Here is a 14776-nt window from a genome sequence, read left to right on the forward strand (position 1 = left end):
CTCCCTTCTCCCATCATTGTCTTCCCATCCTTCCTCCAAGGCAAGGAGACAAGCCGGGGCCCATCTGATCTATTGATTTGTGCCATCTATACATAGGTTTGTGCCGGCAGACTGCTTTTCGTCTGTTCGCTGCACCTTTTGTGAGGTTTAAAATTCTCTCATTTGGCCTCTAATTTGTTACAGTCACTCAACTGCCAGTTAACACGAATACAACAAAAGTTAAACAACTTTTTACACACAAATATGCAATTTTGGGGGTTATTTTGTTCCCTTTATTTATTTTTTTACTTCACAGCCTTTAGAACCTGTCCTGTTCTTAAATGAGTTAGAAATTGCTTCTGTCATGTTGAGTCGCCCCAGAACTTCTAGACATGTTTGGCTTTGGGAGATTTCCTAAGAAGCAATAGAAGACTAAATTACTTTTTCAGACTTTTGCACACTAATTGTATTTTACCTTACAACGTCTCAGCTGTTTCCAGCAGTAGGAAGTAACCTGAGGAATATTTTTATATTTCTGTGGTGTTCAGAAGCTTTTGCCACCTCTGCACAGATCAAATATTGGGGTTTCTACTGCACTACATTTCATGTACCGTTTACGTTTACTTTTCAGTTCTCTGAAATCCTTGCATACCCAATAAAGACTGACGTAGCGGCATTGGGCAATAGCTTGGAAATTAGTAAAGGTTCCATACACTGATCACTGTGATAGACTGGAGGTCTGTCCATTATATACACTGCCTCACCAAATCAGCTGGGATTGGCTCCAGGCAATCACAGCGAATCTGGACAAATTATTTTCTAATTCCTTTTATGTCAATCCTCCTTGTGAGGTTTCATAATAATAGGAATTGTTAGCAGAACCACCAGAGACACATTTCAGCCTTAAAGGACATAAAAAGGTGAGTCCTTTTCACCACTGAATGCAAATTCTGAGAGCAGAACTAAGCCTTTGGATCTATCTTGTAACATCTTGGCGGGAGCAAGCAGACTTTTAGATTGGTGCAACTTGCTCTATAAGTCCATTCTTGGCATGATACCCCACAACTTACACTTTTAGGATGTCGTCGTTCATAACAGGGAAAAACAGCTTTCTCTCATTCTGCACCATCAGCCCCAACAGGGCCTGAAACATATGATAATTGAATATGCCAAACATGAGACACCTGCTTCAGTCACTGAATGTAAAGTTTTGTTTTAACGAGTCTCTCCTGACAATGACAACTTAACCGGTATCAATAAAGATCACGTTAAAAAAATAAAAAAATAAATCATCTACACACTGGAGCATGTGAATTAACAATGTCATGTTACAATTCAACAGTGTCATTCACTTTGACAACAGAAGCTTTGCATGCTGTACATCTTGGCTTCCCCTGCAGAAGCTCACTGACTGACTGACTGACTGACTGACTGTCCTCCTCCCTGAATGCTGGTGGCCTGACTCCCTCTGAACGCCTCTCTGTGCTGCACTTCCTGTCTGAAGGAGCTCCTGTCAACTTAGGCTGCCTGTCAGACGCGTTTAAAATCAAACCCAGTCAGCCTCTGCTTTGATTCATGCTGTGTCTCCGCTGCTAAACTGCTGCTTGGTGTTTCTGGACTGCAGTGAGTCACATCTACGTAACGTATCTTTAAGGGTGAGAAACAAGGGGTGTGTGTTAAACTCCTTTGTGGCAGTGCAAGTTGATGAAAAGAACACAACAGATTACACTACATCAACACAGTCAAGCTGCTACAACACAATGCTGTGTTCAGTAGTGATGGCTTTTGTTACCACCAGATGACAGTATTTATCCTCTCAGCTTGTCTGGACATGCCATCTATGGACCCCTAGTGGAGAGACAGGGAACAGGAGTGTCTTGCTAAGCAGCAGGTTTAACCTTTTTCTCCCAACTGGTTTTACCCAAATTAACAAGGGTTGTCTTCTTTATAGAGCAAAACAGTGAGAATGATTTAACTGGTCTGGGGTAATAAGCTCTATATGTTTGAAACTTTGTATGTTCAGAACAAATCATATCAGTAATTATTTTTCATTTATTTATTGACGCTTATTAAGATGAAAAATAAACACATGACTTTGGGTTTGGAAAGATAAATTATTAAACAGTGGCAGGGGTAATATTTTTGGAATATTTATCTCACAGTGCAGTGAGCCGGGCAGAGTCACATGCATGATAGAAAAGGTCACTGAAATGGATTGAGTGCGGAGAAAATCATTGCACACTCTTATTTCTCTGCCAAAAGGTCTTCAGTGGCATTAATGTCCTGCTCTCTGTGATATATAATGAAAGATTTGTGTGTGTGTGTGTGTGTGTGTGTGTGTGTGTGTGTGTGTGTGTGTGTGTGTGTGTGTGTGTGTGTGTGTGTGTGTGTGTGTGTGTGTGTGTGTGTGTGTGTGTGTGTGTGTGTGTGTGTGTGTGTGTGTGTGTGTGTGTGTGTGTGTGTAAGCCGTTTAGGTCTACTGAGTCTTCATTACACCAGAGCAGGGTCCACTCTTGTCCTCTGCCCTCACTCATTGCCTCTCTCAGTGCTGGCCAGGAATAATGAATTACAGTGGATGCCATGGGGGGGCCGAGAGAGTGGCTCAGAAGTGGACTCCATTTTAGCTCAAATTACCTCTCAGATCCCATTCAAATGGCAGTCTCTGGCTGCTCACTGCCTTCTCGGCCTATCCCTGTCTGAGGGTGAAATGATCCGGTCACGCCTTTGCCCCCATTTACTCATTTTGGAAGCTGTAATTCACACTTTTTGGTTGGTCATCCCTCCGGTGCTCTGGTTAAAAAAATAAATAAATAAAAAATCACAACAAACTGAAACCACCTCCATAAAAAGCCACAGAACAGACTAATACAGAATCATCTTTAAAAGTGTAAACAACAGATCATGTCATGTGGGATTTATCAGTTCAGTCAGCATGCTCAGCCTCATGTGCCTTTCGTGTTGATTCCTCTCCTTCCTCCGCAGGACAATAATAAAATGACAGCATAAACCTCAGGTGATGACACATTATGCATGCCATCCAAACAAATCTGTCCCAGTGTAAATTAAACACACCCAGTGCATCTTACACCTCAGATCAGACTCTGTAAATCGACCAGGGTAATAATAATAATAATAACAACAGCTGAATAAATGCTGATGGAATAAATCAAGGTGAGCATTTCCATTGCAAGATAGATCCTGAGAGGCAGACAGCACGAAAAAAAAAAACTCCACAAACACAGTCTAAGGCTAAAAAGAAAAATCACACTGTGGGTCAATATCTACCCGGCAAACACTGCTCAGGCTAAAGCAGGTATCGAAGATGAATGGATGGATCAATATCTGTGTCTATTTCTTATTTGTTTGATCCACTGCAATAGAAGAATTAGATATGACAGGATACTCTTCAAGATCAGAAAACAATTGCCTTCCTTAGATTGTGTAAATGAAGCACATGAATAACCTTAACAATATTTGGAAACTTTTTAGAAAGGTTATGCCTGGGGAATTCTTTTTAAATGAATAATAGTGAATATCATTATTATTCTTTTGTGTATTCAAATCTGTTTTGAACTGAACAAAATTACACAGATTTCACAAAGCATGCTGAAAAACATTTCCAAAAGTTTGAAATCCTCACATAATTTATCTACATAAAAGGTCCTACAAATGGTGTTTAGACATATCTTTAAACATATGTTCAGGTTCAATCAATGAGTGGAAGTAAAAGAGGTTTTCTGTGAAGTTGCTGTTGCAAAATTCGTCCGGAGATCGCGCCTTTCCCATATTAACGTAAAGGGTTGCTGTATAAGAAATTATGACTGACGTTTTTTAAGAGTCCTATAAATCCAACCCCCCTTGTCGTGTGGCTCTTCATGTTTATTATCACACCAGATTTGATCAGCCTCGAGGACACGCATGGAAGGAATTATGTGCCACGTCACCTACTGGATGCAGTCAAAGTGGGGGTTTAATTAGCACAATGTAACTCACGCTTGCAGTCCTGCTTACGATGCACTAAAGGTCGATGTTTGTCATGTTTTAATTAGTCCTTCATTAGTAGGCGCAGGCATATTTCGAGCAACAGGCGCGCTGGCGATTCACTCCGCTGCTGAGAGACGCACAAAGTTGGCAGGCTGGAAACCATCTGGGAAAGTTATTGCGCCTAAAAATGCCCTTTGACAAACCCCGTTGCCCCCGATAAGTGACAAATTCACAACATATCCGCCTCCTTGGGGGGTAAAAACAACTCAGGTGCACGGGGGGTGAAAGGGACTGTGTGGCACATGGCGCGTTCAGGGGAGTCCGGCACTATTTTGGCGAGTTTAACGGCGCAGGGCGCGATGCCACACAGGGAGAAGGGGTCGGATCACCGCTTATGACTGACCTCTTCACACTATAATTAAAGTTGCAAGCTGGACCCTGAGACATAACACGAATTGTTTCTTGCACTTAGAAGAAAGTTCGACATGAAACGAGACATAAGAAATTAGAAAAACTTCATTCAAAGTAAAACTTGTGAATCGGTGATGACGACGACGATTAGAAAACCTTGAACACACTGAACGGCACTGTACCTGTTTTGCGCACACTTGCTCTGAAGATGACAGGCTCTTCTGTAACAAGTGCTTTTCACCTGTTCCTCCACTTGTCCCGCCTTCCCCACGCGGGACAGGTGCACGAGGCACGCCGACAATCCAAACCCCGCAAAGCCTTCCGAGTGACCCGCACCAGGTGACCAAAAACGTTTGGGGCCCACCGAGCAGAACCGGGTATGGGGTCACTGGGGATCAGGTGGATCAGATCTCTCTCTTATTTATTTTTTTTTCCACCCTGCTTTTTTACATTACACTGGCTTTTCTATTGAGGACACTTTCATTCTTAAATGCCCCCTGCGGTCCCTCTCAAACTAACCTGCCCCCCCCCCCCCCCCCCCTTCCCCCATGCAGTAGCTTATTTGTTCTGTATGACTGAGAATGTAAACCCATTAACGCAGCAGAAATAGCCACCACGTGCACTTCATTCTTTACTGTCACAAGTAAGACGTAGGGACTTTGTGAGAATCCCTGCAGGCCAGCTGCAAACTCCAGTGCGTCAGGGAGGCTGCAGGCCAAACACCAGTTGGGTGTCAGGAGTTTTCAGACGGTTTCTGTAGGAAACACGAGAGAAACACGATATTTTCATGACTTACACACGGTGTTGTTGTTGTTGTTGTTTTTACATGAGAATAACAAGTGCCACTCCCACGATAAAACGCAAAGAAGTGGAAGAGGAAATCCTGCTCACACATACAATTTAGTGAATTCCTCGTTTTCCGTCTACAAACTCTATTTTGTTTCCAAACCTTTTCATGTCAGCACAGCGACAATTAATAGCCTCTGAACCAACGTGGTCTGGTGAAAGACGTTCTTTTCACGCAGTTATTCCTACAGACCTTCGATATCTCTTGTAAGAATCTTTGCATATTTATATCATTTAATTTCTATCTAAAATTCAGCTGTTGTCTTTACCCACTGCTAAAAGGAAAATCTCCATATTCATTAATGCGGTGATCTCTCCCCAAAAGTAACTTTCGAGTTATGTTAAGTTAAATAATTAAAGATTATTTCACCAGTTAACCCCAGATGAACTGGATTTCAATTTTAGGACTTTGAGGGTGTATACGCGTCCAAATGTGTGCAATAAGTGGCTGCTTCTGCTTCAAGATAACAGAAACGTTATGAATGTCGTACTTGTTTAATATTATTGTGCGTTCTTTCTACAAGAGTTCATTAACATGGTGAATCTTGTCTGTCGATTGGGCGTTAGCCCCCATCATTTATCTACTTTATATGTTTGTTTTTTTAAACTAGATTTTATAATTGGGTCTCCAAGTGTCGGTGAGAAGTGCACACGTCAAATAATCATCTGCCACAAAATAGCACAATGCACATTGTCTAAAGTTGATTTTGCAAGAAATGTTGTAAGCTGTCTTCATTTATGAGCCAAAATGTTTTCCGTGTATTCTGGGTCTCATCAGTAACCGAAAAACTTCTTTGAAAATAGTTTTTCTAAGAAAAAAAGAAAAGAAAAAAGAAAAAGATGCAGATAAATCCCGGAGTGTTTCGAGTGCCCTTACTTTTTTGACATTAAAAGAAAAAAAAAACTATTAAAAACCCAGGAAAAAAATAATTATCAGGGACTCATCAACTGGGCTTTTTGCTCATATTAGTGAAGTGTTGAGGAGTTTGCTGATGGGAACTCAGCTGCATTCAATTAGCGCGCATCTAATTTATCCGAGGCCTTAATTGCGCGCAGGGTGGTGCGGCTGTTTGTGCTAAGCTCTGTTTGAGACTTCTGTGGAGGAATACGAGCCGCTCCTTAAGAACAATCCCAATTCAAATGAGACTTATCTACGCCAGACCGATCAGACGGATTAAGAGTTATTAAAACCTATAAAGGGTTGAAACCCGCAACGTGCAGCCGCCCTGTATTCCGCCATGGCCACAGAGGATTCCTCTGTAAACACATTCAAACGAGGAGAAATGATATAGACATCATTTACATTGAATGATGGGCGATGAGTAAAATTGAGAAATTGGAGCAGGTTTGGAGAGGCAACGCCTCAGTTTATTTAAGTTTTAGATATTTGTAGCTTTGTATTGCAAATATTCCGCATATGGATATAAATGAAGAAGTATGAGTCTAACCAGAAAAGGTTATATAGTGAGCTTAGACAAGATCCACCTCTTGATGCACCATACACGAAACACGTATATTTGTTTTGGATACAAATGTACTTTTTGGTCCAGTTTGATCCATTCCCTCGAAACAGTCGTTTCAGGAAAGCGCCAGAAAACAACGAAGCACCACTCAGAGGTCACTCCAAATTATCTGGAATTTATTTTGAATGAATGTTTTTTTTGCTCAACTGATTTGGCTTTTAATTTGAATTTTAGGTTACATGCAATTAGGGCCGCATCTAATCTTTCTTAATTCTGCTGACACGGGATGAAAAAAAAAAAAAAAAAAGAGGCCAGCGAGCTTCCAGGTCCACAAAAGCACAACAAAACAAAAATGGTACAGGATCATCAAATAGGAGAGACGCGCTTTCAGGTTTTGAAAGGCACAGGAAGCTGGAGGATTTTCCCCCGACCCCTGCGACGGTGACAGAGCCGATATCTTATAGAGACCCCCATTCATCTGGAGGGAGGGATGGTGACCGGGAGGGAGGGAGGGGGCTGGGGCGGGATGGGGCCGGTAGTGGTGGGGGCTCAGGGTGCATCTGCAGAGGTCCCACCGCCCTCTGATCTGTGAGCTGGCACACATCACGGCGTCCATTCACAAATCCTCCTTCTGCGCGTCACCTTTTGTAGTACTTCATAGTAGTGAGGGCTGGTGACGTATCAGACAATCCTTAAAAAAAAAAAAAACAGAAAAAAATAGGTTATAGGAACTCAAGGACAGGGCACATGCGCACAGAGCGTGCAATTGATTATAGTACCAGGAGGGGGTGTGTGTATATAGGCTATGCGTGTGCGCGTGCGAGTGTAAGGAGGAAGGAGGGGCTGTGGAGCTATAAGTGCATATGAAACAGACCCAGTTGCAGTATATACATACGCTGCATGGATTAGAGAGAGAGGGAGAGAGAGGGAGAGAGGGAGAGAGAGAGAGAGAGAGAGAGAGAGAGAGAGAGAGAGACCCACGTTCAAACATGTGCATTCAAAAACAGGCGTTTTTAACCCTTTGCTGCAAATCAGGGGATGCTCCAGTGCTTTCTCCAACAAACACAAGAAAAGAGAGGCGAAAACGGAAACATTCACTTATTTAGTAGAAGCTGACAGACATGACATGTACAATAATCAATATTCCCTGCTTCCGTGAACAAGAACAGAATATAATCATAAGAAATAACAATTTCATCCAGCCAATGTTTTAAGCATCCTCTTTAGATGCCCATCTTTAAAATAGTAAAAATAACAAGATAAATTAATAAGTTGGCGACTCTACAATGGATAAAGTAGACATGTTTGTGAATTAAAGAAACGTCACATTCCTGGCCAATACATTTGACGTGACGGTGTTTTTTCTTTTTAGGTTTGGTGTTTTAAAGCTATATTGTAAATTATAGCAAATTAAACATTGATGCATTTATCTGATATGGTTAAAATTAATTCATCAGACAGTTTTTTTTTTTTTTATGTTTTTTTTTTATGTTAGTGCAAACACTGCTTTCTATAGGTGCATGGCTGTCTGGACACTGGACCGTGCGTAAAAACGTGAAAATGCAAACACACAGATCTAAAGCCATATTTTACCTGCTTTATATTCTAAATGACCGCGATCTGCCTCTCGCTGCACGTGATCACGATTTTATTAATAAAGTGTCAGATAATTACTCAAATAATTACAAAAACAAATGGCATCGCTGCTTCCGATTTCTATCTGGGCAGCTCATTGTCATAAAGCACGCGGATGGAGTATTGTATTTATTTTTCTAAAAACATTTAAAATTAAATGTTCTGTGTGTATGACAACTTGAACATAAACATCCCACATAATGCGTAATGGCCACATCAAATAATTCAAAGCCACCAAATAGCTCGTATGGAGCAAAACGAGATAATATAGCTTATGGATGCCAAACAACCCATCACAGAAAAAGGCCATCCCCACTCAATAAACTATTAGCCTCAAGTGTCATGTGTTGCCCGGTTTAATTGAAAATAAACACACGCCTAATGTTCATATGCAAATCATTAGAATACTACAGCACCATTTAACCCTTAATCAACCAAGGCATTCAGAACTAGGAGATATTTTCAAGCAACAAATGTCGAGTAGAAAAGTCTCCCTAACCTGCCATGACGCAGGAATTAGCCATAAGTAAAGGAGTAATTGTGAAAAGGGAGGTGTTTTTTTTTTTTTGTCTTTTCATCAGTGTGAACTAACAACATGCCTTCAAGCAAAAGAGACCCTTACAATAGTAGGGATCTCACGCACACAGCAAAGAATCGGCATATGAGATATGCATTAGATTCTCCAAAAGCTTGTTTTGTAGAGAAAAACTACAATGAGTAGACATAATACTGCTTTAAATATCATTTTTCTAAAAGCATTATCCAAATCAACTTTCAAATAAGGCTCGTTATATATATTTTTTTTATTTCTATTGTAATCTGTTGACATTGTTAGGAAATTGAGTCTATGACTAGAAAAAGAAAAACAGTTTATATTGACGTGCTAAACGGAACTTTTCCCTGCGCACAATGGCTCGGATTATAATTCAGAGTCTGAAATGGTGTCATTTCCTCCAGACATCCATGTTTTGCTGCGAGGTTAGAGGCCAAGCCCAGGCGGTAACGGCCTGTCTGTGAATCCATTGTCTGCTGCTTATTTAGCGCTCAACATTAATCTGCGCTTCCCCTCACAAGTGAGAAACAATCGCAGCATGATAGTGGCCTGTCTAATTACATCTTTCACTCCCAACTTTCACTGTTTGCACTGGGCCTTTTGTGCAGATGATATGTGAGACAGGAGGACTGGGTGTTGTTCAGGTAGGATAGAAATTAAGATAAAAAAAAAATAATCCAATTACAATGCAAGGGTAAACATAATAAGAAGAAACATGCCATGTTGCACTTGGTGAATTTGTTGGGAATATGCTTGCCAAGGCAATTTTAACACAAAGGCACATTAAGTCCAATAACTGCAAAAATTAGGTAATAACCATTCCCCATAATTACTTTGCATCCACACAAAGCCTGTATTTAATAAGTGAAAAGTTAAGAATGTGATGTTTCTGCACGCCGGACAAAACCTGGCTTCGACGAGCGCGTTGAAATTCCAGGCTTTGACGTGCCAAAAATACAAATTAACACTATTTTGGATGATGCCTCAAAGCCACCTTTCACTCGGTCCAAAACCACGGTTCAAACTAAAGGAATACAGTCATATCATAATAAATGTTTGGCTCGTTCGGGCCAAAATATCACATTATACAACTAAATAGGTTGTACATTTTAAGTTCATTTGAGAAAAGCGCTATACTCGAAAGGTATGGAACAGAAAAAGACAAAGAAGGTTTCTAGCAATAAAAAGAAAATCAGGTGATGTGCTATGAATGGTTAAAAAATGCTCCTCACTCAGTCTCCTCGGGTCCTCCTCGGTTCCCCCCTGTCTTTACGCACAGCTCCGGTTCAGACAGCAGAGGAGAACCGGCCACCGGCGTCCTGGGAGGAGAAACTCAAACTTAGCGCCGGTCAGCAAAGTTCCTCAAAGTTTTGTCTTTGGCGCGACTCTGTATCCCGAGCACAGCTCACAAAACAGTTTGTTTGCATCACTGATTTCTTTTAAAGGGATATGGACCCAGTTCTTGGTCGACCGCAGCGTCACAGGAGGGAATCTAAATACTTCACACGCATTCCCGTGTGTCTGAAATGAGGCAGAAAAGGGCTTTTCCCACTGTCATGTTTTTAGTTTTGATGCGTTTTTGTGGTCATTTATGAGGCGGCTGAAGGAAGCATGACACATCAGGCCATCAGCGAATCAGAGTGGTTAAAATCCACACTATAGTGAAGCCACATGTGCTGTTACTATGGGCCAAACCGATAAATGTCTGCAGATTGAAATTCATTTTTAAACAAAAACACTGCTTCTCCCCTCTTGGGTCAGAGTGTGAGCATGTAGACATCCAGCAATATTGTTTTTCGCATTTAACCTTGGCCAGGGCGCAGTGATTTTAAGTTGCTCTGTCCGGTTGACCTTACAGGTGTTCTAACGACGTGGAAAGAAGACAAATTGCGTGTTATATCAACTAACAGTGTTTCAGTGTTGTATAAAAGGGCAGGTTTGGATCACATATTTAAACTCGATGATTCATATGTCTCGGGTCCTCAATTAGATTTGCTGAAGGCCACTGGCCGTATTTATGATGAATTTTGGTCTCATATGCCTTCATGGTTTCACAGGTTTCCACTCGTTTTGGTGATAAAATTGAACTATACTCAGCTTTAGTGTCCATGTGAGAGAGTCAGGAATTCAACATTTTCATATATGAGCCATTCACATACAGAAAAAACGTACTCGTCATAATGTTATTGGGAATCCCTGCCTGCTCTGGGACCGAGGGGGTCCCCGCAGCCCACTTTGACAACCAACGCTCCAATCTCCCATTGTTTAAATAAACACAAACAAACTCATGTGTGCAGTGTTTCCACTCCGACCCAAAACTCCACAGAAATGAAATAAATAAGTCACAGATTCATAAACACAGATGAGATATTGGGGGAGTATGAGGGAGCATGCAGTGGATTTAAATTAGGCTCTTCTCCCGTTAGTCCAGGACTCTTTCTCTTTACAGAGGAGAGGATGGGCGTTTGTAGACTGCTCTGGAGTCCGCGTCACGTGGCCTGGTTTCTGCCATCCGATTGGTCCAAGGCACGTGTCTGGGAGGACGGTGGGAAAACGTCACTCGGGGGGCTCGTATTGAAAATAAGAACAAAACTCCAGAGTGAGAGTATTAGAGCATCAGTTTAGGAGCCTCTTTATTTACCCTTAGTTTAGTTTAGGTGTAGGCATTGCTGAGCAAACTGAAATCGGATAACACTAAATTGGACGGTGCGCAAATGGCAAATGTTTTAGCAACACGGTGTCATTTGTAACCCGAGATTGAGGGAATATATGTCAAAAAAGTATGCTTTTCTCAGAGGACACTACCGCAAGGCTTTGCATGGTGTCCGAGGCACTCACTAGAATTTGAGTTTTCTTTTTTTAATTTATTTACACGCGTGAGTTTTTTTTTTGTTTTTTTTTTTGGTTTTTTTTTACAATCCTATTTCCCTCAGAAGTTCTTTGCTTATTATATCGCAGCGGAGAGAGCGACAAAGGGGTTAAAGAGAGAGCAAAGCGGGGAAAGTGAATCAGTATGGAAGAAAATGATCACGGCAACAGAGATGCGGTGGAGCGGCAGGAGTCGGCGGATGAATCCAACAGAGCCATCCTTCCCCTGTTACAGGCGCCGGGGAACCTGCAGATCCCTCACCGGGTCACCAATTTTTTCATCGACAACATCTTGCGGCCGGATTTCGGCCGGAAAAAGGACGGGAGCGCAAACCGCGAGGAGAGCAGCCGTGCGTCGCGGGATAGCCATAGCAGCCCCGCCGCTCCTCAGACCGAGCCGGTGGGGAGCACGGTGCCGGCAGAGGGGACCTCCACTCCGCACACGGTCACCGGGGCCAAGAAGCCCGCTATAGCCGCCGAGGAGCCCCTCAAACCCCGAGGAGAGAATGGAGACCAGTGCCTAAGCTCAGACTCTGACAGTTCCCAAGCCAGCTCAACCCCAGCTTCGTCTCAGCCCATGCTGTGGCCAGCCTGGGTCTACTGCACCCGATACTCGGACAGGCCTTCTTCAGGTTAGTGGCACCGTGTGCGCGTTTTACTCCACCGTATTCCCGGTAACCTGAAATACCCCGTAACACTGACCCCGGATGCCTTGACCGACTTCTCGCATGTGGAGTGGAGCATGCCGCGCTGTGGAGCGCACACTGAAATCACCTAAATCCTGTGGAGAAATGTTTTTTTTTTTTTTAAACTATATAAAAATTGCTTCACGCAGGACGTGAAATTAGAGGCGGAAAGTGCAAGCAACGAGTCCGTGCACGATGTAGAAATATAACAGGAAAATTAACTAAACTAACCTTAACCCATTTCGAGGAGAGGATAGACATATTTTAATTAGGAATTTAATAGCATTTTCTTTTTCTTTTTCCCCCTATTTTTTAAAGCAAAACTTGACATGTTATGAGCTCAACAAAAAAAAAAAGAAGGAAAATAACGGGGGATTGTTGGAGCTTTCACACACAGAATTCTCCTCCCATTCAAGGCAGTCTTCGAGCAAATTTCCTCGGGTTATGAATATGATAATACCTACATATAGTAAAACGTAAGCGCTCTGATAGGCTGCTTCTCTTCCAGTAAATCTGCAGGTCTGCAAAAATACTATTTTGCGCTCTCGTAGTTGTTTTGCTGCGTAAAAGCGTCATAAAACTAATGTTGGCAATTTGGAAAAGCATTTGTTTACACAGCGGTCGCCACATCAAGCAATCACTATTGTGCTTTTAGGTTTATTCTAAACTATCCTTTAAAAAAAAAATAGAAAATAAGCTTGTTTGCCCGTACGAAGTTTGAAATAGTGTTGTTTTTTTTCGTAGTGTCTATCAAAAGTGGAGTACAACTTGTTCTCATGCATTATGTAACGCTATATAGAGTAGCGTAGGCGACTTACTACGAGTTGTAGAGCTGCATGCAGTTTTACATGCGGTGCTTGGAGAGAGAAAAAAAAAAGCATACTCGCTGATTCATGAGTCAAGCTTCAACCCGGACTTTGTCATTTCTTTTATGTTTTTCTGCACTTTTTTGGAAAGAAAGGGCCAAAAACACTCAGTCCCCATGGCTCCACCAAACAGGCCTCCATCCAGATGGAAAATTAATGTGTATCTAATGCGAGCTGCTCAGATTCTGTTCACGTTTGTCCATTGAGGAGCTTTTCAATCGGGCCCCCAAAAAACTCAAATGCAAAGTAGCTGCACTGAAATTTTTCCTGTTTTTTCCCCCCCAACTGACCCACAAAACAGTGGCTGAGTGGTGGGAGTGATGATTTTGCAGTGTTATTTGATAATTATCGCTTATTACTATGAGCAGTGCCAACGTGTGTGTGTGTGTGTGTGTGTGTGTGTGTGTGTGTGTGTGTGTGTGTGTGTGTGTGTGTGTGTGTGTGTGTGTGTGTGTGTGTGTGTGTGTGTGTGTGTGTGTGTGTGTGTGTGTGTGTGTGTGTGTGTGTTTTGGACACAGATGGACGGACACAGAGAGGCAAGGAGACGTTTTGCTTGTTTCTTTGAAGACGTATCTATATTTTACCATCATTTCTTTTCTCTTTTAAGTTCCCACAACACTACTTTATGGATACAGTTAAACATAAAATCCTATTTTTTTTTTATGACAAATAAGACAGCGACTCGAACAATCATGTAAACACACACTGATTACGATTTGAAATAAGTCAAACAAAAATGTACTTTCTGTAAACATGCACTTTTACGCACTTGTTTTGGATACATATGAATGCGCCACCTTGACAGCGAAGTATCACAATAATGTATTCACGTGTTTGGTGGAATATTATCACGCAGAATGAATTAGTTTACACACTTATTCCGTTATCATTCATGTTTTTGGTTTTTTTTAAATGACATTTTAAATGTTTTTTTTCTCTGCTCGTGGCCATGTTTTGATACTGACAAACCATTGTGTTTGTGTTTGTGTCTGTGAACCCCCAACACCCACCTATCCACCCCCACAGGGCCGAGATCTCGCAAACCAAAGAAGAAAACGACCAGCAAAGAGGATAAGCGACCACGGACGGCCTTCACAGCAGAACAGCTGCAAAGACTAAAATCGGAGTTTCAGACAAATCGGTACCTGACGGAGCAGAGGCGACAGAACCTGGCGCAGGAACTGGGTCTGAACGAATCCCAGATCAAGATCTGGTTTCAGAACAAGAGGGCCAAAATCAAGAAGGCCACCGGCACTAAAAACAGTCTGGCCTTGCATCTGATGGCACAGGGACTGTACAATCACGCCACCGTCACGTCGAAAGACGAAAAATCAGACAGCGATTGATTTCCAGAGAAGTAACATCCCCTAGACGAAAAAGAACCTATAGTAATCCTTCCATAGATTTTTATAGAGATATCACATAAAAAAAAACTACTTACAGGAATATTTAATGTTACCACAGCAGATAAAATACCACAAATTA

General features: G+C 41.9%; 2 protein-coding genes across 4 annotated transcripts in view; one reads left to right on the forward strand and one right to left on the reverse strand.

Moving 5' to 3' along the window:
- Window positions 1-6833: 6833 nt before the first annotated feature.
- Window positions 6834-14776, reverse strand: part of LOC308125500 (uncharacterized protein) — a 31456-nt gene continuing 23513 nt past the window's right edge. Inside the window, exons 6-7 of one of the 3 annotated variants that reach the window (XM_080489315.1) lie at window positions 10104-10190; window positions 6839-7374 (exon numbers count right to left, since the gene is read on the reverse strand). The gene's annotated coding sequence lies outside the window, so the exon portion shown is untranslated. Of the gene's footprint in view, window positions 7375-10103; window positions 10191-14776 lie in introns of all 3 variants that reach the window. The other 2 variants (XM_080489317.1, XM_080489314.1) reach the window with 2 other exon arrangements.
- On the forward strand, window positions 11885-14637 carry en2a (engrailed homeobox 2a; the record flags this gene model as incomplete). Its single annotated transcript, XM_080489313.1, has 2 exons — window positions 11885-12371; window positions 14318-14637. The coding sequence occupies 2 exons, from the start codon at window positions 11885-11887 to the stop codon at window positions 14635-14637; spliced, it is 807 nt and encodes a 268-aa protein (XP_080345439.1).

Source organism: Lipophrys pholis, assembly GCF_963383615.2.
Source record: "Lipophrys pholis genome assembly, chromosome: 20".
NCBI lineage: Eukaryota > Metazoa > Chordata > Actinopteri > Blenniiformes > Blenniidae > Lipophrys > Lipophrys pholis.